At 37.0% G+C, this 26512-nt stretch overlaps 1 protein-coding gene across 2 annotated transcripts in view; it reads right to left on the bottom strand.

Moving 5' to 3' along the window:
• Nucleotides 1-25370, bottom strand: part of LOC103722758 (signal peptide peptidase-like 2) — a 33343-nt gene extending 7973 nt beyond the window's left edge. Inside the window, exons 1-11 of one of the 2 annotated variants that reach the window (XM_008813431.4) lie at nucleotides 25076-25370; nucleotides 20555-20713; nucleotides 17594-17705; nucleotides 17311-17430; nucleotides 12101-12258; nucleotides 8978-9160; nucleotides 8805-8839; nucleotides 8552-8708; nucleotides 5777-5830; nucleotides 5583-5675; nucleotides 2513-2655 (exon numbers count right to left, since the gene is read on the bottom strand). In XM_008813431.4, the coding sequence (XP_008811653.2) occupies nucleotides 2513-2655; nucleotides 5583-5675; nucleotides 5777-5830; nucleotides 8552-8708; nucleotides 8805-8839; nucleotides 8978-9160; nucleotides 12101-12258; nucleotides 17311-17430; nucleotides 17594-17705; nucleotides 20555-20713; nucleotides 25076-25234 (1373 nt within the window). In that variant the 5' untranslated portion in view covers nucleotides 25235-25370. The remainder of the gene's footprint in view (nucleotides 1-2512; nucleotides 2656-5582; nucleotides 5676-5776; nucleotides 5831-8551; nucleotides 8709-8804; nucleotides 8840-8977; nucleotides 9161-12100; nucleotides 12259-17310; nucleotides 17431-17593; nucleotides 17706-20554; nucleotides 20714-25075) is intronic. The other variant, XM_026810639.2, reaches the window with a different exon arrangement.
• Between the last annotated feature and the right edge of the window lie 1142 nt (nucleotides 25371-26512).

The following is a 26512-nucleotide window of genomic DNA, read 5'->3' as shown; positions in this document are numbered from 1 at the left end:
AACATAATAGAGTCTGGGGCATCTCAGCTCAAAGAGCCTTCACAAAAAGTTAACTTCCTGTGATTTAAGTTTGCTAGCTAAGTTGTCTCTATATTAGGTTGAGATCAAATAGGTGGGAAAGTTGTCAAAGGCTCAAGGCACACTAAGGCGCTCAGGTCACTTGGAGCCTAGAATACAACAGCACCTTGATAAAATGAGGCACAAAATATAACATAGACATAATAATAATGGATACATCATTCAAAACATAAATAAAGTGTTGTATCCTCTTTTCTGTTTCTCATGTACAGAAACACGGCTGCTGCAGCAGCAGCAGCTGAAGAAGAAGAAGAAGAAGAGAAGGCGAGGAACAGGCAGAGCAGCAGCAGCAGCTGAAAGAGGAAGAGGAGAAACTCTGCTCAGAGCCTTCCCAGATCTGCTCCTTTATCTCAATCTGTCCCTCAAAGCCCTAGATCCAACCTTTTCCCTTCTATCTGCCTATCTGTCACTTTAGATCTGTCTGTTGACCACAAAGCCCCACAATCTTGATCAAACCCTGACTGGTTGACGGCTCAGATAAAATACAACAAAGGCACACTTTTCTGCACCTGAGCTATTCTTTCGAGGCACAAAAAACAAGTGCCTTTTTAGCACCTAAGGGGCAGGCAAGGCACTAAGGTTGCACCTCGCTGCACCTTGCACCTTAGGCATGCCTTTGACAACATTAATTAGTGGTCAAATTCTCTCACACATTTGGTCAAAAATTGGACCTCATTGTACTAATTGGTGACTTCTTAAAGAATGTGTCAACTTGTGAAACATAAATCCCTATTCAAACACAAATCCCCTAGTTAATGAAATGACCAAAAGAGTATACTAGCACATGTGTTGCTCATTACATCTAAATTATTCATGGGCAATCCACAAGTAAATGCCTAATGTCTAGGTGTTGATAATAGCTAAGTTTATCGCACTAACTAAAGAACATTTCTATTGGTGGCAGCATTACCCAGGCACTTAAACATTTAGGCTTCATGATGTGTTCGGACACTTGAATGCTTCATGACAATCAATGGCTTTTTAAATCAATAAACCGTAGCAGGAATTTTCAAGTCAAACATCATATTTACAAGCACAACTATGTACTATTTGGCATGTCCCTTGTCTGATCTTTTGAGGATTCCTGTGTCCAGCATTTCTCGATGCTTGGATACTTGACACCTGTCTCATATAACCAGGTAATAGTCATTGGTCATGCAGCCCAGTCTAATAACAAGCTTGGTGGTCCTAGTGGGACCACTAAGTGAGGCCTTTCAGTGGTGGTTGTGGGACTGCTGGTAGGGCTGCAAATGGTTGGTTCTTCCCAAGATCCAACTTGGACCCCTACCTACAAAGACCCCATCAAACACAACCCATGTAAATTTATGGGTTGGATAGGGTCTGAATGTAGACCCCATTTATGGAGCTGGGGTTGGATCTTCCATTTTTTAACCCATTTCTAACCCAACCAACCTTGAGTGCTATATGGACTAACATAGGTTACGCAACTCCCTGACCCACCAACATCCCACTCAACCCATATATATTAGTCTACAGATATATGAGTATGAATGTGTCTCTGTGCGTGTTTTTAGTGAATTTGTATTAATAAATCTAAGATAGCCATAATGCAAAATGGTCTGATGAATATTTTTAAGATCGTAGTAATATACATATTGTGTTTTCTTTACCTGCACATGAATTTTACAAAATCTAACTTATTTTTGGCTGGTATTTAGAAGATCCATTTCCCCAAGAAGTAGCCAACCCCAACCCAGGTCACAATTCAATCCCAAAAATATGGGTTCAGACTTGGACCAGACAAAAGCCCAACAAAACCCATTTTGCAGATTGGACCATAAAGATAGAATAATCAACCTAAGCCAGCTTAATCCCATTTGTGTAAGTGGGTTAAGTTGAATCTAGATATTAGATTCAAGTTTAAATGTGTTTCGATCTAGATCAAGGAAGGTTGATGCCATTGATAGGAGTATATGATGGAGAGAGACAGACGTTTTGTGTAGGTCAGAAAGAAAGGCACTTCTCCCATTTTAGGCAATTTCAAGTCAAAAGGAGAGGTGGCAATGATCCATGTTAGCTCCTGCCACCTTCCTCAAATCCTACTTGATACTCTATCTATCTATCTATTAAATTGTACATGTCAACCTTAAATAAATTAAAATGCCATCAGTAGCAAGTTAATAACAATGTAAGTTTTCACTAGAAGGTAATGAATATTAGAGCATTCAGTATAACCTTTACAAGGTCACCATAAATTTTAGAACCTTAAAACTTTAAATACAAATGAGGTATCCCTGTAACATGACTTCTATACTAAGTATGGTAATAGCATAGCCTAGCAAGTGAAATTAGACTACCGGACTTTGCAATTAAAAAGTGAACATGCATAACCATCAGGTCTTATATACACAACAAGGAGATGAATTTAAATAACCCGCTTTTCAGACAATCGTGCAATATCATACAAAGATACCTGTAACTGAAGGCAACAAGCAAACCAGGGAAAAGAATGTCCCCAAAGCCGATCATATCATAGCCACCCCAAGGATCAAAAAAACGAGGCATTCTCAAAAGCATTGGAATTGCTTCTCCCCCACTGCTGTCACCACGAGCAACCTGTGGAGCAAATTATTCTGATCACTGTGGAAATCATTACTGCATAATGTACAAGTAATAATGTCTAACTTGAATATCTCAGTTCTAGATGTTCTAGTGGCAGAATAATTCCATGTGGAGGAAAAACTAGACTAGCAAATGCTATACGGGGCTGCATAGTGGCAGAATAAATTCTCTTGTCAAATCATCCTTATGATATCCCCTTTTTGGATGTAAGGAGATATACATCGAATAAAAATTGCACATATGGCTATTCCAAAATTCTTTTTTACTAAACATTTTAAAATTAAATATATTCATACAGAATGGTATCCCAGGTACTAAATCTGACAGAATGTAGGGAATTAATTTGTTGCAAATCTATATCTAAAATGATGGGAAGGAGGAGGTTAACATAATAATGAAGTATAGCAAGTAATCAACTCGGTCTAGCCCCATGACCCAACCGTTTATTTGTAGTATGTGGAATAACCAGCGGATAAGATTTCCGGAATCCATGAAATTGTGCATGTTAGTGTGTATTTTACCTATGAGGCAAATAGGCTGAATGCAAGCTAGTCCAATTTTAACGGAAATTTAAATGAAGAATCATCAAATTTTATGCGAAGATATAAACAAGTTCAACTTGGAGAGTGACCATTTCTTTTTTATAATCATAGATTATCATGCATAAAGACTAAATGGGAATCGAGATAAATATTTAAGCAAATAAGAGACGGCAAGAAATACAATAAAAAGTTGTTGTGGAATACGGGTAAGGGAATGCTTGTATTGATCTATGACTAAGGTTCAGACCTAAACAAATTCTAGAATAAGGTTAAGACTAACAATGGAAGATATAGATCTCACATTCTGGGATAAAGCCATAGAATGATTTTTATATCAATATCTTATAGATCATGGGAGAAGAATATGGAAATAGGTTTTGTAGCTAAGAACTGCTGCAAAGCTGGATTAATGGCTTATTCAGAGAACCGCAGAAACCTTCAATCTGACAAAAACTATACAATTCTGAACAAACTCATGAAAACTTCATATAAAGTAAAATTATCAAAATTGTGATGGATGCAAAAGCTGGAATTGTGTTTTACTTAGTGAATGGGAAAAAAATGAATCTGACAAATATTCTATAAAATTCTGAACAAACTCATGAAAAATCACATGTAGTAATTATGAAAATTGCAAATGGATGCAGTCAAGCATGTCCACGAAATGATAGGAATGTTGAAATATTTTTTTTATACATAGATTAGATCTCTGTATAACAAGTCATTGATTTATATGATTTTTTGGAATGACGAAAACAGGAAGGAGAAAAAACAAAGAACTGATTCCACTGCAAAGTCATAGCATTGAAGATGATATAGAGATATATGAAAGGAGAAAATTGTACTAAAAAATATTCTACCAACCAACTGAAATAACCATGATTCTTCCAAGCATTTTAAAAAATGCTACTGGGACCTACTGAATATGAAACATGGTAGTAGAGGCTCATTTCGTCCCTTCTAGGGCATCAAGAAGCTATCAGGTGCATTCAGCAAAACCAGAGGAATGACCAAAAGAGGCAAAGAGTACTAAGAAGACTACAAGAAGTCAGAGGAGCATTTAGAATAAGATTTAGAAGCCCTCAACATTAAAAGCGTAATGACATAATTTTGTTATCCCACAAGTCTGTCTAACTAATAATCCCCACATATTAATTTTGATCTCACTCCTCACAAAGTCATAGAAAAAGGCCATAACACAAACTCCTAAATTTCTAATGCAAGATGAACTCTGGAAAACCAATTCCATTAAACTACTATCTCTTGTGCATTTTGTAATGAAAAACAAGATAAACAATTCAACTCTAGGTAAAATAGTCATGGGAAGTTGACGATTGAGCCATATAACATATTCCTGGTTTTTCCACAAAATGTTAAAGGCAAGGAATGAATACATCTGGTCTAACCAGGACAACACGTCATGGCTTTAATTTCAAACCAATGGCATATCTTTCATTGTCAGTAAGATTAACATCTCAAATGCACCCTCCATGCATATAACTGGAGATGCACCGGGACTAGAAAAAATGCATATTCTCTTTCTTCGAATTCAAATAAAAAGATGAAGAGTAAGACTCTGCAGTCTGATTCCAATTAAGAATGATCATCACAGTGGTACTGATGAATGAAACAATAGATATTGGCAGCAAAACAGAATTTTATGCATTTAATGTATACAGATGTAGGTTGTTTCAATGTTGCTTACTCCTTTAACAAAGGAAGCTTTGAGTTACTCAAATGTATATAACAAATTGGAAGTTCAATAAACAAGCTTGCCAGGCTAAGGGATAAGAAAGTGACCATAACCATAACCATCAATGTTTGTCCCAGCTATTTGACCTCGGTTAAGGGGCAAAAGGTGAAATAAGCATGTATTAAACAAAAAAGATATTGCATTTTACTGTTAAGCCCAAAATAAAGATAAATCTTAGCTTAAAAAAAATGACAAAATAAATCTTAAACAGGAATAATTTCGAATCCTATATGTTGCTATAATAGCTTATGCAAGGTCCGCCGTACCGGTACCGGTCGGCGTACCGGTGGCGTCCCGGACCGGTACGAAACCGGTCCCATACCGGTCCATACCAGTCCGAACCGGTGGCGTACCAGTCCTAACCGGTCCCGTACCGGTTCTTCAACAATAAATTACCGGTACCGGATTTCACGTTAATCCGGTACCGGTCCCAGGCCGGACCGGTACGTACCGGCCCGTACCGGCCGGTACGGACCGGTACGGCAGACCATGAGCTTATGAGTATAAATGTTAGAACAATAGTATTCATGGTGCAAAAAGTATATTCATTTATGGCATCAATAAAAGGAAAAAAATAATAAAGAAACATTAATGCTGAGATATAAGACCATGAGAATAAGACTTACTGCAATCATAACACTTTCGTGGAATATAAGAGGCGATATAAACACCCAAAATATGTCATATACAAATGCACAGCTAAGAAGAGCCGATGCAACCTGCATAGAAATATTGTAATTAGATACAGTAGTCATTTCAGCTATGGCAAACCCATCATAAAACATTGTTGCTAGAATCTGAGCCTTGCGTAAATGCTTACCTTGATATTTGGCAATCGAGCCATCTGCAGTACAGTTATCATCAAACAGATACTCTGGAAATATCAAAGAGCACCTTATCAGATAAAAATGAGTGAAATCAAAGTTGTAGAGGATATCTACAAGTGCTTAGATGATAAGAAATGTTGATAGATAACAAGAATGAGATAGGTAACATTCTAACTTAGCAGCAAGGTCGGCAGAACCGTACCGAAGCGCCCGGTTTGGGGCCGGTTCAGAGCGTCCCGAGCCGCCCGATTTGGAGCATCCAGGGCCACCCGATTCGGAGTGTCCCGGGCCGTACCGGCCGCATTCCAGGACGGTTCCGGCAACGAAAACGAGACCGACATTGGAGGGGGAGAAGACAAAGGAAAAAGAGGAAGAGAGAGAGAGAGAGCGGGAGAGAGAGGACAAGAAAGGAAGAGAAAGAAAAGTTAAGGCCGGCTGACGGAGGCCGAGGAGCCGCCGCACGAAGGGAGCCGCGGAAGAGAGGCTCGCTTCGGTCCCTGTTTCATTCGAAATAGGGGCCGGAGGGAGCCCTTCTATCTCATGCCAGTCCCACTTGCTCACAAGATCTTACCCCAATCTCTAACAAGATCACATGATAATAGGGTTGAAAGTGTATCAGATAATATTTGTCCAGGTCTGTTTTCGTATCCGAATCTATCCGGATGTGGATAGAAATTTGAGCATCCAACTAATATCTGTATCTATATCCATATCCGTCAAAGAAAATAGATATGGATATGGATAGACAACTACCCAATCAATATCCGAATATCCAATTTTCTTTTTAACCCTATTTAATTTTATATAGCATTCATAAACTTAAGAAAAACAAACCACATCAACATGCTATTAACTTGATTTATCATCCATTTAGTAATATCGTTGATTTCGTAGACATAAAGTTTAATTATTCGATTTATATCCATATTTATATCCATACTTCTGATATCCAATTTTCGTATTTATATCCGTACTTCTAATATCCGATCTGCATCCGTATCTGTTTAAAACAAATATGGATATAAATTTTTGCATCCGATTAACATCCATATTTGTATCTGTATTCGTCAAATAAAAAAAATATGGATATGGATATATCAATATCCGATCCGATTTGAGTCCTACATAGTATGCATATTTCCTGCACCTTAAAAATGATAACAGTGCGCAGGGCAAAAGAAAGAGTAGGCTAAGCCCATTTTACATTTCCAGTTTGTTCTTTGTTCTCTTTATTTTATTGTTATCTATCTAGAGATACATCAAAGGCATACTCCTTCAAGTTTTCCTTTGTCACAAAGCATATGCTTGAACAAAAAGGCATCAAATTTTCTTTTCTTTTCCAATTCTATTGTTTTGTTCTAATTTTTTTATTTTTTCCCTCTAAATCTAGCAGATATCCTCATGCCCTGCACTGGCATTTTTCTGACATTTTTACTTATGATTGTCGCGTGTTGTACTACTATATGTAACAGCAGCAAACATCGTGGGTGTTTGTAAGATGACAAGCACTGATTAAAACTAACTTACAGAACAGTCTGGGACCAACCGCCATTATTCTGAGAAGAGTTGTTCTAATCACAGTTTACATAAAGTCCTTATTGACCTGAGGCTACATACAGACATGTTCGCTCCACAGAAGATACATGTAGATTTGTTGACAGCCAATAGGGGATCCATCATTCCTACTGTAGGAGAGGACATTCTAGATTGTCCCTTACATGTTGGACTGAAATCCGCTGGTCAATTTAGAAAAATATTTTATCATATGTTTTAACATATGTATATAGATGCATTTATTTTACAAATATTTTCTAAATTATTTGGAGAGTCCAACAATTTCAAGTGACTCACATGTAAGACAAGGAATTGGCAGTGTGAGTAATGGCCCAAACCTGTTGGCTTACAAGGAATATTAGTTGGTGGAGGAACTATAATGTAATATACAATGTCAAGGGTCATTTTAATCTCCATTCGTTGGGGAAGAGTGCAGTCTGTTGATGGCTATGATTGCAGTCGCCAAACCAAGTATATTATATCTAAAGTAAATGATTTAATGGTTGGACTAGAACTAGGACTTGGCTTATCAAAAAAAGGGACAGGTAATGGTTCCTACGCAACATCCTCTTTCTCTCTCTAATAAAGAGAGACTAGGAAACCAAGAGTCTGTTGCTACGGTTATAACTTCGAAATTGTTATAAAAACATTCAAGTTATGTTCTATAACTTCCAAGAATGTAAAACAAAGTCCCCAATCTCAGTACTGGATACCGTACATGCACATTATTGGTTCAGTATGATACTACTCGATACAATATGATACGCATCCCGTATCAAAATAGCCATCAAACCATTTTTTCCACTTTTTATCTCAGAACATCTCGGTATAGGTTGGTACGCCTTGGTAATGGGGCCTGCACCGATCCGAACATGAGCAATGTACCAGTTCCAACCCAGTATGGTATGGTACATCCCTTGGAAGGAGACATGTTGATATGTTTTTAAGAACAGCATCATGTGGGAACTAAGGAGGATTTTGCACTTGTGAAATCTTGTGACAAAACCCTTTCCTTTTATTGATTAAACCATGTTGTTCATGTGGATGATCCTAGGGAATTATTTAAAAAAAAAGCCTTTATCAAATAAATTTTGGTTTATGCAAACTTTCATATGAATATATTTGTTCAAGATATTACAAGGAAAACAGATACCATAAGAAAGCACAACTAGAGCAGCAAAACCGAAAATATTTAGGGCAAAAAAATATCTTACAAGAATATCTTGACAAATCCAAGCATACGAAGCATGCTGATTTGCAGCCCATAGAATTGCGAAGGCTGCACAGAATGGCAAAACCACAACAGATATAATCGAGACTTCGCCAAAAATTGGAAGATGTAAGGTCTTCTGCCCACAATCTTTGGATATTCTGTTCGGCAGAGCAGCATTACTTAAGTCAGGGAATGAGAAAGTGAGAAAGGGACCATAGCCAGATTATAATATGACCGTCAGTCTGTCAACATACCTTGAAATAAGTGTCACTAAGCAAACATGCATTCCCTGTAAAATGAAAGCTTGAGTTACAAAGACTGAAATGATCCAGAGTCAGACAAAAAAGGAGACACTATATGGATCCATAATTATCAGCTGAATAACTATATAGTAATTGAAACAAAAATTAATCAAAAGTCAGCTTACCTCAGTACCACCAATGCAGAACAACACAATCAGCAGCCACACGAACCAAGATGACATAAAATAGAAAAGAAGTAATAGAAAAGCTGATGCTGCTACAACAAAAATTATAGCTCCCTTTGCATTAATCTCTAAGACTTCCTTCTCAGAGTCTTCCCTGTCATTCATTCCAGTGTTAGGCTGATCCTGTCCAACAAACGAATAGGAAAACAATTAAATGTATGCTTCCTGTCATTATGTTATTATATCTTAATGGAAACAAGCAGAATGCTAGATTAACTTATTTTTCCACCTACATATGCTAAGATGCTAACAGCACAAATTGTAAGTGCATATTCATAATCTCAGGTTTGATCCTAGGCATGTAGCATTAGTGTAATCGTACAAGTGAAAATTGATCTTGCAGTTTAATGACAGGAAAAATACTGAGGTTTCTGCATAAGGGTTGAGAGGCTCAAATTGTGAAGCATTGCCAATAGGGAAATGAATACAGGAAGAAATACAAAAGCAAGAAGTGGGACGTGAGGCCTAGAAACTTTGAATGTATTCCAAATGCGGCAAACAGCCATCTACAACATATTAGAAAAAACACTGGGAACATACAGAAAGCCACTAAGAAACTAATCTGCAGAGTGTTTTCTCAATGATATCTCCACAACTTTTCTAAGCATTTGGACGAGTTTCCACTAGACTACAGTCCACTCATGCTTCCTGCCTGTTCCCATATTTTTGGTAACTGAATGAAATTTGATTGCCAAACTCATTTCCATCCAAATCTAAGTTGCACTAAAAACATGTTATTGGTAACCATGCTTTGAAGTTGTTCCTTAATAAATTAACTGATCAAAAAAGGATTTAGCTATTGCAATGACATGTATTAATGGTTTCTGTGGATGAAATTTCATAACATAAAATGTGTGAGCAACATGTGGAGGTTTAGTTAAGGATCAGAATTGTAGTTTGACATGGTAAGGCATACTGGTTTCACTAACAGATGATTTTTAAGGTTCCTTGTCCTTCAGTGAGTCTGTAGATAAGCAAGTACTGTTCACCTCATTTTCCAGAAAATTGTGTTAATGATGAAATGGTCAGTCCTAGCTTTAATGTTCACTCTATCTTCATGATATTCTTGCAAGTAAGATGGACAATGGTGATGGCAATCTAATGTAAAGAGCTCTTTCCCTCTAAATCAAAAGGCCTAAACCATCATGTCTTGGCTGGGAGTACATCTACTCTTTTCTTTTCTTTTCTTTTCTTTTTTTCTGAATAGTTCAGCTTGTAGGCTTTATTGGGCTATACAAACGGGCATAACCAATTCCCCAAAAAATGCCCCAACCAAATAGGCCAAGACCCTGCGGGGCCATCCACAATCAGGGCCTTCAATATTTGCCAATGCAAGGACTAGAACCTGCTACCCAGCCAAAGAAACGTAAGCTCCTATCATGCATGCACTGTGTGCATGGTTTGGATTACCTAAACTTACAGTGTTCCACCATGATGTAGGGGGTTTAGAATGGAAGCAATGTTACTAGACATGAGACAAACTTTAATCCACATCGGAAGTAAATGACACATAAAATTCCATAAAACTTTGAACAGATACTGTGCTTCATATGCATTCTGTGCTTAAAATACAAATCAATCCAAGAAGACACACATAAAAGTTGTATAGGCAGCTGAACAAAACAGATTCAGTATGAGATCTCCAAATTAATCAATCATTTGATATCGCATCCAGCACATGTTATTGCAACTAAGGAGATGGTCAGCATTCAGATTTTTTCCTTCAAATTTGTTCATTGCTGTTAGTAAAGATTTTTGTTTCTTTCTACAAGCATCCACTGAACAAGGACAAAGCTGAAGAGTTTCAGTACAGATCCTTGCGCTTCTTTTTACTCCATACTGGCAAAAAGAAAACCCAGCAATTGTCCAAAAATGTTCAGCCATGCTTCACAAGGATTACTTTTGTGAACGGAGGACCTTGTCAACATCTAAAACAGACAATTATTATGTGCCTTAAACTGAAGGGTGGTCTTCCCCTAAACCAAAAACCTATATTCATACCAGTACCTTAGACCCCTGCTGATCAGGTACCGGGTTGGTATGATATGTCAGCATGGCATACTGACACAGAGCATGCAAGATCTTGCTGCTCAAGTAGCGGTACTCCAAAATCCTTCCCAGTGGCCTTGTTGGTGACAACGAAGTGGGATCACCAAAGAGGACACACAAAAAGGAGGAAAAGACGAGGCGACCTGAGGGGGTCGAGGATGATGATGACAAGGTGATTGGCAATTCTTGCCCTGCAAGAAGCAGAGGCAAACAACTAGGCTTGTCGATACTTGCTTTTTAGAATCCATAATTCTGTAAAAAAAATTATAATATTTTTTTTGTTGGTAAAAGTATTGGGATTGGTTGAAAGTATTTTCTGAAATAACCCAATCCTTTTTTGGTAAGACCTGCATAAAAATATGCCACTGACGTGGGTAAAGCTAAAGCAACAATAGTATTTATATGATTCGTAAGAACAACTAACTCTCCATGAGGTGATTGTATGATTTTCCAAGATAAAAGAGCATCTAACCAATTAGAAACAGAAATAAATAAGAACATAGTTCCAATAAAGGGAACCCAAGCCTCGAATAAATTCAAGGACATTCAGAAAGCTTCATCCAGTAGCAGTCGTCATTAAGGGCATCAGATGAGGACTAGGAAAAAGGGGCGGATCGGAGCCCACTTCAATCCCACCACTGCCATCACCTAAAGAGAGACGGTGAGGGCCAGGTGAGGTTTGAGGCAATCAGGATGGTAGTGCATGCCATCGAGATCAGATAGAGACAGGCAAGGACAGAAAAGAAGAGGCAAAGTATTGAACACTACTCAAAATGATCTAAACTATAGCATATTGAATGGTTCTTAAGAAAGTGTGTTCATGTACAGAAAAAAGGTTGATTTGCCAAACAATATGGTTTGAACATTCAACTAATATAGCACCAAGAAAAATTTTTAATTGCACCATAATCTACAGTAGTGAGAGTGACTGTGAGACTAATAATATGAGGAGAAAAAAACAAATTGGATATGTTTGATACTGGAATGATAAAAGGGTTATATAAAGTAAAAAACCTTCCGTGTCAATTGATTATAACGCTCATCAACCTGATCACATGCAATATATTCAGGCCAGATCGAAGCAATGACAATGGTAAAAACAGCCATTAACCACAAAAAGGTTGCTGAGAAATCGACAACTGGCCGGTTTGGAGAGTAAAGGAGGACTTCCACTGTAAGAAGAAAGGGAGTCTTAGTAACAAATATAAAGGGAAACTAGAAGTAACAAAGAACATATAAAAGAGAATACAGTAAAGAGATACCTAAAGTTATCAGTATGTTTCTACATTGTACCATCATCTGATTTACAATTTAGAACATTCAAATAAAAGGCAAGATAAAAATAACAAAGTTGCCAGTCAAATTTATAGGCATGCATCAAATGATCAAAATTATTCAATGTGGGGATGGTATCTGATATATACAACTCTAATAGGCAGTGGGGAGTGGCTGAATCCTGAAAGTGCATATGACAATGTTTGGCAGAGGATAACACCTTTCCTATCATGCTAGAGGATGATTAAGCAATGAAGTTGATTAAGAATGGGGAAAGGTCCCCATTTTCCACATACAGGATCCTATTCTGAGGTTTATAACTTAACAATTCAGTACAGATTAAGGACATAAAATTAGTAAAAAATACATAAAGAGAGATTTGGAATTTAGATTTCTAGTCAAGATCTTCACAATGAGATTAATATTGCAAAATCAATGATGGGTTATTTGAACATGAAGAACCACATCTACTGCATTGAACATGATCTATTGCATTTAGAATACTCAAAAACCAAAAGTTTTACGTTTTGGAGGTCTCCAATTTAGGCACCAAATGAACACAGATGATTTTAGTGGCATGACTCGTTATTTGCTATGATCTACTGTTCAGAAGCAAGAAAACTTATGTTCTTACATGTTTCAATTCATACAAATTTAAGATGCATCAACTGTATTAATTTTAAATCCATATAACCTATCATAACACTTTAGTAGCATAACACTGTAAATACCATTTACTTTTGTTTCCCACTTGAAACATAGGAAGGACACCTCACAAAACATATGGATTCTTTTGCACATCATGGCCAATGGGGTGGATCTGTAATCTCCATAATTTATCTTTTTTTTTTTTGCATTAATTCTAGATCATGACAAATGCACCTGCTCGGCTGTATCAAAAAAGAAAAAGAAATTTAGAAAGAAGATATAAAATAAAAAACCTTTATAGTTAGATATTTTAAATAATATGATGGGTTTTATCCTGACACTGTGCTAGTAATGGTTGGGCATCAACCAGCACTTAAAATGGAAAGAACGTCGACGACTCTATTGAGATTGGATCAAGAACATTAAAGAAGCTATTCCATATCATCGAGCTTTTTTTGCCACGATAGTGAGCAAGATCTAAAATCTCAAATCTCAAGATTGAAACATAATCTGAAGACTGTCTTTGAAGTTGTCCTCTCTAAAAAGGTTGTTTATATGAATTAATTTGGTTGTGGTAAATAAATCAGCAACTTGACAGATTGATTTTCCAGAACTTTCCAAGTGGAAGGACACAGGTAGAAACTAGAAAATGATCTTGTTTTATAATAATGTTAAAAATCATGCAATATAGCAGCCAAGGTAAATTTCAAAATAAATATTAGATACTAGTAGCAAGGATACTACCCAGTATACCATGAGGTTGGGTGGCATCCAGTTGCCTCCAACCTGGACCCATACCCATAGGAAGCTCAGGTCTAAACTTTTGACCCAAAATCCACCCATCAAGAATCATGAACCCAGATAGTTGAGACTTGAGACTTTACAACACCCAGCAGGGCAGGTCTACGGGTCAGATCTGAATATGTTGAGACCCATACACTACCCAACATTCGTTGGGTTTGAATCAAGGATCATGTCTGGGTCTTCGAAGTGGGTATTCATAAGCTCGATTCCTTTCATGCACTCAAAATGATTCACTAGTGACAGAGGTTCGAAGTATATTTAATAGATTTTATAAGAAAAATGAAAGGTGTAAAAGTAAACTATGAGGTGCAGATTGGCTTGGGTTAGATCGGATCAGGTTCACAGAGATTAGTCCTGTACCCTAAATATATTATATGATCAGGTTAGATCAGGTCCAAGTCCAGTGCAATTTCACTAGAACCAGATCTGACCTCAGTTTTTTTTACGGACCTATATTTGAACCACATTTGACCCATAACCCTATGGGTTTGGATCAGGTCTGTCTAGGATCTGGTCTTATGAGTTTTTGTGGCAGGCCTACAAGCTGCTTCATTAAAAAAAGTGATAGAATAAGCTCTACTACTAGAAACTTTATTCTTCACAACAGTTTTCTCTAAACAAATTGTAATATTTGAATTTCTTAATAAAAAAATTGACTGTGAACAAGCATTCAGATGAGACCAAAGAAACCATATATTTTAGAGTCGCAACCATTTATTCTTTTAACCTAAATGCTTTATTAGCTGAACCATACACAAACATCCAATCTAACTATGATAAATTTCTTTCCTCAAAAAAGAAAAAAGAAATATGATGGCTTTCCATAAAATCATATTGAAAAGATGACATTAGATGGTTTTAATATTCATTAACAGCTACAAATTCAAATTTTTCATAAAACAAATTGACTGTGAACAAACATTCAGATGAGACCTAAAAAAAACGTAAATCTTATTGTCACAACCATTTATTCTTTTAAACCCAGAGCTTTATTCAATGAACCATACACAAAGAGCCAATCTAACTACGATAAGTTTCTTTCCTCAAAAGACAAAGAAGTATGATGACTTTCCCTAAAAACGTATTGAAATGATGACATTAGATGACTTTGATATTCATTCACAATGTGAGATAATTGTTCTTGGGTCTGAAACAAATTCAATGAAGATCCAAATCATTATAATCAGTGCTCAGTGATGACTGGAGCTAATATCCAAATATAGTCCATTTATATACAAGCATGCAAGAATATAGATATGAGATTATCTCCTATATATATCCCTTATTGTACTTCTTGCAATTTTATGTTAAACATTAATACACTGGAAGATACCCCAAATCAACTAAATAATTGACAGATATTCCACTATGAATGAGGGAGCAAAATGGGAACAAAGAAATATTTGATGCATTAATACAACTAAATATTGTGTGTGCGCCATGTGTATGCGAGTGTAGAGAGAGAGAGAGACACTATAAAACCCAGATATCTCTAAAAACTATGAAACCAAGATATCCCTAAACACTTCTGAAAGATTTTGAAAAAGAACCAAGAGAGTTTTAATGTTCTTTGAGTCAAGTCATAAATAATATCTCTTAAGCATCATCTCAAACCATGCAAAATTTCCCAAAATTCTTCTTGCAATTTCAGAGCGGAAGATTTAAGAGGAACTCACATAATAACTTTTTTGTAGATATAACCATGAAGACTTTTCCAACAACTTACTATCAAAATTTAACAAAAAGAAGTTAATTCCCACACAGAATCAAAGGTAATTCAGGTCCTAAAATGACTCAGAAATTATTGATTCATTCTGTTAAAATGAAAAACTTGTGAAGATATTCATATGGTTGTTGGATTTGATTTTAATCTCTAAAGAGCAAAAGGCTGAAAACGATATCATAGGTGTTATCAGTTAAGTACCTAGACACGGATAAGGGCGCAATTGTGTTGACTGGAACTCAGCTCCATCCAAAGCAAACAAATATCCAATGTTAAGACACATGGATCAAGCATGGGTCCAAAATTTAGGAACCAATGACCAATAGGATTGAGTATGGATCAGGGTTTTAATTACCAACCGGACGGTGGGGCATCCCACCATCTTGAGCATTGGGATATCACAAGTCAAGAAAATGGGATCATCACCATCCTAAGTTTCAGCACAAGGCATCTCGTTCCATGCAAGGTCTGCCGTACCCGCCCGTACTGGCCGGTACAGGCCGGTACATACCGATACCGCCCTGAACCAGTACCGAATCAGCATGAAATTTGGTACTGAAAGCTTATCGTTGGAGAACCGGTACGGGGCCAGTATGTGAAACCCCAAAACTCGACCATTCAACGGAACCGATACGGAGCCGGTACGGACCAGTACCATACCAGTACTGCCCACTATCGGTACGCTGATCAGTACCGGTACGGCGGACCTTGGTTCTATATAAAAAATGGTACAGATCTATCCCACGGTATTCAAAACCTTGGTATCCAATTTGATCAAACTTGATTGACCTGATTTGACAAGCAAAAGTTCACTCAAAAATCCAATCTAGCCTTACATAAATCAAAGCTGGACCCAACCTGAAATGAGACCTGATTAGGCCCAGAACCACCAAAGATAAGATGGATTGTGGGGTAAAAACTTAGTCCCAAAACCATTTCAGGTTGGACCTAGGTCAAGCAAGATGCTTGAACCTAGACCCATTCCAACCAACTTGTAGTTGCAGGTAAGGCACTACTGCATTAGTAGTTTAATGACATAAGGAACAATCAAATGGAGACTGAGACATACATAAACATGGTCTTCCTCAAGACTTCAGAGTCCATTTAATTCAGATGTTAGAGCAAGGAGTTACACCTTAAAAATTTATTACCTAACTAAGGAACTAAAAACATGCTTCATGTTGTGCCATAAAACAGTAACAATATGAAGGGTTTGAAAAAAAATAAACCGGCTGACAATAAGATGATGAATGTCATCATCCAAGCCTTTGCCCATAAGTTATGGGGTTGACTACAGAAAATTTAGGCAACCTAATACAGTTAGATTTTTACGAAAGTATAAATTAGTTTCCCTTGATAGAAAAGACTGACTGCGCCTTTAAAAACAGAATCCATATAGGAGAAAAAATCTTGAAATTCATTACTATTAGTAGAGGTCATCATAGAGAAATTAAATGAAGGTAAATAAAAGAACAGCATAAAAGAAAATATTCTCAATATAAGAGAAAAGCAACTCTGTTCAGCTTATCATCAAGATGAAAACGGCTATCAAGCTTCTATGCTGATCTGGGGCAGCAAGAAAGACGTATAAATTTTGAGGCTCAGATGGAAATCATTTACACCTATTTTCAGTTAAGGTAACTAGGCTTGCAAAGTCAGACAAGTATCATAAAAAGGAACATAATGAAAGAAATCAAAATAATGAAAAGGATGGTAAACAAGGACTGTCATAGAGTTAATCTAAAATTAGCCAAGTATGAAAAGGACAGCATACCCCTCTCTCCATTATCAAAGGATTTCCTCAAATTCTCGCCTGCTGACTTGGGTATCATTACAACAGGAATTGTCACATTAAGGGAAGTATCATTTTCATTACAAACCATCTTGTAAAGATCTGCAAAACAAAAGCAAGGAAAGTAAGTAAAATACCTGGAATGCACACAAAACTTCAGATATAAGATGCAAACCAATGCAAATATCAGACGAGAAAACAATATCATTTTCAATGAACAAGAAAACAATGATTAGTGCATACATCAAGATGCTACATATCTTACCTTCATTGTCATTTATCACCAGTAAGCCTGCTGCACCTCCTGCCTGTGCAACCTTTGCTTTGGCAGTGAAAGTACAATCTCCACGCTTAGCTAAGGCAATTGAACTTGTTAACTGCAGCAAATTGATATTGGTTGAAAAACTAAACAAAGCATTTCAATTATAGCATGACAAGATATCCATAATTGCAAGATTGTCAGTTATTTCCTTGACAGGAATCAACGTGTAAGGTGTCTAAGAATGGAGTCTCCATGGATTAATTTGGTTTAATAAATCCTTGGACAACGTAATCTTAAGTCAAGGGTTCAAGCAAGATCGCACATTCACTCAAAAATTTGTATCTAAGTGGGACATATAACAGATATTAGCATGATTCACAGAAGGCCATGGGAACATTAAAGAATATGCATCACTAATTTCACCAGGTTACTGGATAGCCAATTTATGTCGAAGTTGTATTGACATAAATTTCGCTTATCAAATTACAATAAGGAGGTGCATATTAACCATAATCTTTTTACAATTGATTACTAATAGCTTAGCATATTCAAGCATCAACATCCAAGTCATGTTAGAAGGAATCATTCAACTTTTGTTGCACAGGAAAAAAAATTATTGTCATAGGCTTGAGTTATCAGTTATCCTAGATTGCTAATAAAAAAGATATTCGCCCATTTCTTTTAAAAAATCAGATGTTTTAATGCAAAAAATATCAATATCACTTGGACCAAAAAAAATGATCAAAATAAATAAATAATGAGGATTTTATGCATAGTATAGCAAGAAGACAGTGAAAACTTGAGATGCAGAAAAATGAAAATTTAAAAACTTATTTGTGTCAGCACAGTTATACCATTTGATGTCCGTTCCTTTAAAGTAAGAATATTCATAGGCAATTCACTGTAACACCATGAATTACACATCACTTATGGCTCGAAAAAAGCTAAGAAGGATGACCATACCACATAAGATCAGGATAAATCAAACACCGAAATCATCACTAATGTCTCAAGCATTTTATGAAGGGGTGACGGCGGTTTAACAAAACCTGGAAGCAAAGCATTGAAAAACTTGAGGTGCAAGGCAGGTGCCTGCACTTATGCAAAGCTGTTCTCAAACACTAGCTAAATTGCAAAATATTTAAAATCTGAAAGTATAAATCAGACCTCACTTATCCTTACAATAATCAAGCCAAAGTCAAAGAAAGGTTAGAGAGGACAAAGAAGAAAACTAGCAGCCTTTTCATTTATCATTGTGAGCATCAATGATCAAATTACACCTTTAACTCTCCTTTTTAGAGCCTTAAGAGGGCCCAAAATTAATCAAATGTTCTATGAGGTTCGAATTGAAACAGATGGCCAAAAAGCAGGGATCAAAAATAAAAGAATATAGGCAACAGAAGTTTCAGGGATGAAATGGCTAGATAGAGACAACAAGTGCTTCATTGACCAAATTACACCTTTATTTCTCCATTTTAGAGCCTTAATGGGATCCAAAATTAATTAAATGGTCTATCAGGTCCAAATTGAAACAGATGGCCAGAAAGCAGGGTTCAAAAATAAAAGAAAGTCGGCACAAGAGTTTTCAGGGATGGGATGGCTAGATAGAGGCAACAAATGCTTCCACTTTCCTATTCTTCTTTCTCCTTTGCTTCTCTCTCTCTCTCACACACACACACACATACACACATTAATTCTCCTATTTTTGATTTTGTCAAGATTTCCATCCAAAACCCTCCATAGCATATGCAATACATGAAGGATTGATGCCTTTCTTTGTGTATCAATAAGTAGGAGGCCCAATAAGCTTCCTGTGTTCTCTTTCTAGTTAAATAGATTCCAAAACCATAATAGAAAGTTGGACAATACAAAGGCGCCATGATAAACATCTAATATCCACATTCATCCAAAAGACATAAAATCTCCAACGAACACAAGACGATCGCACGCTCGAGGCACAATGATACGATTTTAATATCTTCATCTGTCCAAAAGACAGCCAAGACCTCCAGCACAAGCACACCTCTAGGACTGCTTAGATCTATTAAAACTCAAATATCATGCACATACCCGCACATATAGAAGTTATATAACTAAGAGATAGACACAAATTAATTAGCTACATCTCAACCTGTACTAACCTACGAATCAAGTGCCTACGAGCTATGCAGATGCCCAAAGTTCAAGGCATGCAAAATTGGGAAAATTTGTGGAAGAAAAGTCAGGGAAGCTTTGAGTTTCAATTATTCACTATGTGCAGCATGACAAGCTTTGGGAATTCCCTTTGTATGGCCTATCACCATCATCATGAACATGATTGGTCAATGATGAGTAGCACATTCTCCTCTGTGAGAATATAAACTATTTTACTAATTTAAGCTTATATGTTTATATAAACTATGAGCCATTCATGAAAATATTCAGACTGCCAACCAAATAATTGGGATAAGGCAGTATGGTTATGGTTAAAGTTATCAATATTTTGGCTATCAAAAGCAAATATGCATATCCTAGACATCCAACTAATAACTAATATTATCATTTCCTTTTTATGTCACCAACAATGGATATATCCCACATGAGTCATTTGAGTATTATGACCACAAGTAACACAAATAACTTGCCTCTATCACTATATTACTTATAAAAATGCTTGAATGATAAGGACAACTTGCCTCTAAAGAATCAAAAGCTAATCAATAAGAAAAGAGATAAAGGTGTAGTTATAATTTAAAAACATGCACTATAGAAAACAAGAATAGCATAGAATATGTGTATATGTACAGGCTAAGTGGCATGTACCAAATAAATTTCTGTACAGCTTTTTAGGGACCAAACTTCTACATGGCAATTGAGTCAATAAAGATGAGCTACAGCATAGTAAGATATCAGATGCAAGAGAATCATTCAAACTATTTGATCAAATTAGTGAAAGCATTCATTTCAATACAGATTGCTGGAAACCTTTGATGACACATTAGTGCAGCAGTTAAAAGGATTTGTAAGAACTGCAGATGTTTTTATAGCTTCAGAAGCATGACTAGGCAAGGAAGCACCAAATCTGGCACTTAGTCCAACAATGCTAGTGCCTTCAGTCCCGTTCACCCATTTCTTTATCTTAACCTGAAGGGGAAAAAATAAAAGCTTAGAAGTCCAGAAATATGCTTGAATATACAAAAACAAAAATGCATGCCAGTAGGGATGCTTGTGTGTTGCTTAGACTGATGAATTATCGCATAAATACAGTCCCTTTCTTTTTGTTATGATTGTTTTTACATAAGAATCTATCTTTCACATGCACCTGTAGTCCCTCAGTTCATGAGAACCATAAAGGTATGAAGAGGTGTGTTGCATAGTATTTCCACTCTTGTAATTGTTGCAATACACGCACTTATTAACAAAATTGAGAAAGAGAATAGGTGTATATGAGCAAGTAAATAAATAAGAGTTGTCACGTGTCCAGCTAATGGAAAGCAGTCATCAAATATCCTGTAATATAAATAGCTACGCAAACTATGGCGGCAGAATATAAATTTCATAGAGAAAAGACCAATAATTGATACTTCTGATATCTGGTACATCACAAGTATCAGGAACAACATATCCGGAACAGCAAACATAGGAGCTCCAACATAATTACGTTGCATAGATATTCAATCAACACAAACTGAAGTATAAGAAATTGCTGAATTCCTAGACAATCATGGGATGGTTAACTAGAAAACATTAATATTAACAACTGACAAAGTTTATCAACAGTTAGAGAGGGATAACCTAGAAAGCAATCACAATCATGATTATAGATGGTTTCGAGTAGGCTTGCAAACAGAATGGATTTTGATTCAAAGTTGAAACAATAATCCAGAACTGATAGGAGTTCTGATTTGTATCTTGATGATGATCCGCATATGATTGGTCCATTTAGAAACAAACCATATTTATCCTGAGGATGATCCAGACCAAGTGAAGACCCATAGCGGTCAAATACAAACCAAATTTTATAATAATTTAATAATATAAGGGATCAGTTAAGTGCCATTCAGGCTCCCCCAACCCTGCTATTGATCCTGCTGCTTATCTCATCCCTCTCTCACTCAATACCATGATCCACCCATCTCATTCTCCTCTCATCCCTTCTCAGTCTCCACCTCCCTCCATTTCAACCCTGCAATCCCACTCCAAATCACCATTTGATCCCTCTCACACAGTCCACCCACATCGCCCCTCAATCCCTCTGCCTCCCTCCACTTGTTCTCTCTGGAAACTCTGGAAGAAGCAGGAGCTCTGATCAGGCCTTTTTTTTTTTGCAAGAGGATAAGCTTCAGCGACTGGGTTATCTGGCAGAACTAGACTTTAAACCCAAACATCTCACCCCCACCCCAAACCTAGAAAAAAAAGGAACCATTGGCAATGCATCTATGAGAGCATCCTGTGTTCCCCCTCTCTCTAGTGTGCTTATCTCTATTTCTAAGAAAATCTCCAACTAGCCCACAAACAAGAAAACCTCATATTGGGGACAAACAATCAAAGGTGACCCAAAGAGGCAAGGAAGCCAAGGGTCATAATGCGGCCAACTGCAGAATATATGGAGAAATGAAAGAGACAAGAAGAGGAAGAGATAAATCAGCTCAGGTTATCACATCAAATATCTAGTTCCAAATAGACTTAAAATTTGATTTCCCCAGATAACCAAATTAGATCATGATTTCAAGTTAATAGATTGACTTTCAATCACTCATGTCCAGTTTGCATTCAGTCCAGTTACAAGCCTAATTTGCAAAAATGCAACATCAACTCATTCCAATAAGTCACAGCCAAAGGCAAAGCCAAAACCTTTAGTTACAAGTATCAAAGTTCCATAGTGTAGATTAATCAACATATACAGTTTTTAGTCTTTATAATAGAAAAAGATCTAGCATCACCATTTAACCTCTCTATGTTTCTTTCATTTTCATGTTCGAGTCTTCCTATACTTAAAGGTTAACATCCTGTGCTTCCCTCTTGGTTTACCAATTGTTCTTTGGCTTTATCATAGTTAACATGGAAGAGTAGATCAATCAATAACATTCAGACTTGTCCTTCCACATTGTGGAGTAATAAAGGTAACATAGGCCTTTGAGGCATGGAGTGGCGACAGAATATGATACAGTAAATTTTATTGAATTCAAAGTTTGAAACCGGCGTAGGAACATAAGACCAAGGGGGAGTGGGAGCAAGTTGCAAGAACATGATTGCCAAAATTGCTTAGGCCCTGTTTGGGGGAGCTTTTGGAGGGCCAAAAAGCACTTTCTGGCCCTCCAAAAGTACTTTGGGATGAAAAAGGGTGTTTGGTAAAAATTTCGGAAAATTGTTATAGCTTTTCGACAAAGCTGAAAACAGCGTTTTTCGGAAAGCTATTTTTTTAACCAAAATACCCCCATTTAAAAGTCTATTTTTCTTTCCAAAATCTTCCATCCCACCCCACGCTTCTTCCTCCCCCTCACTGTTCCCTCTCTCTCTCTCTCTCTATCTCCTTCTTCTCAACGCCGCCACCCCTGCTTTTTTTTTCTGTTTTGGGAGGCAGCCACCACCTGTGGCCGCCTTCCCGGCCGCCGTCCTGTTTTTTTTTTTTTTTGGTTCTATTTTGGGAGGCAGCCCGTGGCTGCCCACGGTGGCAGCCACCACCCGTGGCCGTCTTTCCGGCCGCTGCTGTGGCCTGTTGCTTCGGCGAGCCAGCACCAACGTCCGGCTCGCCGCTGCGATCCACCACAACCGCCGGGCGTTGAAAGGTAAAACAAATAAAAAAAAAAGAGGAAGGGGAGGAAGGGGCAACCATGGCTGCCGCCTCCCCGTCCCGGCCCCCTCCTGCGGCCGCCGCGGCCCACCATCCCGGCTCCCTCCCGCGGCCGCCGCGGCCCGGCCCCCTTCAGGCGTCGCCGGCCTCGCGGGAGGAGAAGAAAGGAGAAGAAGGGAAGAGAGGAAGGAAGGAGAAGAAGAGAAGAGAAAAGACAAGAAAAAAAAAGAAGGAAAAGAAATAAAAAGAAGAAAGGGAAAGAAAAAAAAAGAAGAAAAAAAAGAAAAGGAAAAAAAAGAATAAATAAGAATAAATAAATAAATGCATAAATAAATATGTATATAAATGAACGAATAAATAAATAAATAAGATAATAAATAAATATATTCCAATAAAATAAAATAATAAATAAATAAAAATATTAGTAATTATTTAACCAATTTTATCACCTAGCTAAAAAATTTGTTAGAGAGCTAAATGGTCATTAGAAGGGTAAAAAATTAATTTACACTAATAATTATAATATTTTATATCTTTATTATTGTATTATACTATAAATATAATATATATTACATTATATAATAATACATTAATATGTTATGTTAAATAATTTAATATTATGTTATATTATGAAAAATTAATTTACTCTAATAATTATATTAATATTATGCTATGCTATACAATGTCATATTACTATATTATAATAATATTATTTTACATTATAGTAATATTATACTATATCGTATATTATGCATTAATATATGTTATATTTTATTATGCTCTGTTGTATAATACTATGCAATGTCCTTTATAGTTATTTTGTCATACAAAAGTACTTTCTCAGTTTGTTTACCAAACACATGTTAAAGTGCTACAGCACTTTAGAAATGTAGTTACCAAATAGCAAACAACTTTTTATAAAAGCTCTACTTCAGACAGCTCTACTTCCAACAGCTCTACTGCCAACAGCTCCCCCAAACTAGGCCTTAGTACTTAATGCTTCTCTAAGTCAAACAAAAACCACCTTGTCCCTTCCCAAGTAAGGCTTATAACATCAAAATCAATGCTTCTGCATTCGGAAGCCTTTAAAGAAAGGCCCTGAATTGATTAACCACCTAATCTAAAGTAATCCTACCGAAACCTCTGAACGACCTTTACATCATTACTGTACTTTATAGAAAGGTTTCAAGTTAAACCAGCTTAGACATCTAACTTTTCAGATTTAACATCTTCTTTGGAATCAGCACAAATCCCAATAGGTGTGAGACATAACATAGGTAGCCTGCAGTTGAATTTACAGCATTGAGACTTAATTTTAAGTCGCTGTAATCTCTGTTCCAACAGGAAAACTTGGCAGATCTGAAGTTTGATCACCAAATCTCCATCAGAATTCAGATTTTTCTCTTCCATTTATCCTCTTTGGTAGCTAACTTTTGTTTCCTCGCCTCTTTTCATAAGCACCATCTTTCCGTAGGTTGCCTCTTTTATGACCCAAATCTAGGACTCGGAATAGGCTCCGATATACCAAACTTGCGACGCAAACCAATCTCAAAGAAAAGCTTTAGTCTTTACCATATATTGCAGAAAAAAAAAAAACCGCAATCAACAAACCATGACGATCAAAATAGACATGAATCCAATAGCTCAGCAAGTTACGATTGTGACAAATTTCACTAAAGAACTGGCAAGGGAAACTAATTGCATCCACTTACCAGCTGGAATTTATTGTTGCAGGCAGGGGATTTGGGGGCCTCCGCGTCGTCGTGAGAGGTGTCATCCGCCGCCATCGCAACCATAAGATCCGAAACAACGAAGAGTGATAAAAAGAATAGAAGAAGATGAAGAGAGAGAGAAGCCCTTCGGAACGCCATGGCAGCGATTCCTCCCAGCGAACCACCAAAAACCCTAGAAATCCCCAACTCTCCCCCTGCTCTCCTCGCTCTCTTCCTCCTCTTCTCCTTGGATTGTTCTCCCCCTTTCCTCAATGCGCGTTTGTTTCCTCGGTGGATTTTTGCTTAAAATCCCCTGTCGGGTAGTAGAGGTCGGGCCGGCGCACGTTAGCATCAAGTCCGCCTCTGTTCATTAGGAACTCAATAAGTTATCCGGCTCCCGCGGCAGCACTGAAAAACAGAGGGCATCGTGGGACACGCATCCGGTGTTATCCGATTCTTAAAGCGATTGCCGCTGCTCCGTGCGACGTGAAGACTGCTGCGGTTGGGAGTTTTGGCCACGACCCTCTTCAGATTACGGACTGGGACCCAACAATTTTGTGGATATCGGTGGGAACCCGGAGGACACACCGATCGCTAATGCCGATTTTGGAATGCGTACGAAGTTCTATTAAATATCTTTTTGTAAATATAATATGCTCTGAATTATTACAGGAGGATCGTCCCTTGAGTAATGCATTAAATTATTGGTGAGAGATCGCATAATACTGAAATTATTAGATCTTACATGGATTTCATTAATGGATTATACCATTTCCATGAAATTCTCGTGGATAATTAGTTCCAATTATTTTGCAAGTATTTTCTATGTTATCTTTCATGAAATATTGCTTATTATATAAATTTTTTTTGCTTTTTTTTTTATATAAAGACTACATAAATTGGATGATTCTTTGTTGCATGATCATACACACTCGATGTGTAGACGAAAGCTCATATTATAAAGGGTACGAGCTTCCCCAACTAACGTCATCTTTATAAATCCATGTTGTGCAATATAATAAGAAACTTAAGATTCCATCTTATGGAAACATTCAGAGCCACTCATTCATTAGGCATCCTTTGCAACGAAGAGGATCACGATCCAAGGTGAATCTATGGCCTTATTTTGAGAGCAAAGAGGAAAGAAGAACAAAAGAAATCACCCCATTATCACTCATTGTGCATTTATTGGTGACAGCACCTACTATGGCAATATCCATACTTTGCATATTACTAAAAGCCATCCATTGGATACTTAACCTAGAAAAAAAATCTTAAAAGATGAAAAAAAAGAAGAGCATGGAGGGGATTTTTTTAAAGAAAACCTAAGAAGAAAATCCCTTCCCTCACCATAACCATTGTAGGTACAAAGTGATGGTTAAATAGAAATGCTATGCTTATGCTTATGGATTTAAGGGGTGTGAAGTATCATTTTTC

The sequence above is a fragment of the Phoenix dactylifera genome, unplaced genomic scaffold (assembly GCF_009389715.1).
Source record: "Phoenix dactylifera cultivar Barhee BC4 unplaced genomic scaffold, palm_55x_up_171113_PBpolish2nd_filt_p 000378F, whole genome shotgun sequence".
In the NCBI taxonomy this organism is placed as follows: domain Eukaryota; kingdom Viridiplantae; phylum Streptophyta; class Magnoliopsida; order Arecales; family Arecaceae; genus Phoenix; species Phoenix dactylifera.
Note: the sequence above shows the minus strand (reverse complement) of the source record. Positions and strands in the feature narration are given on the sequence as shown.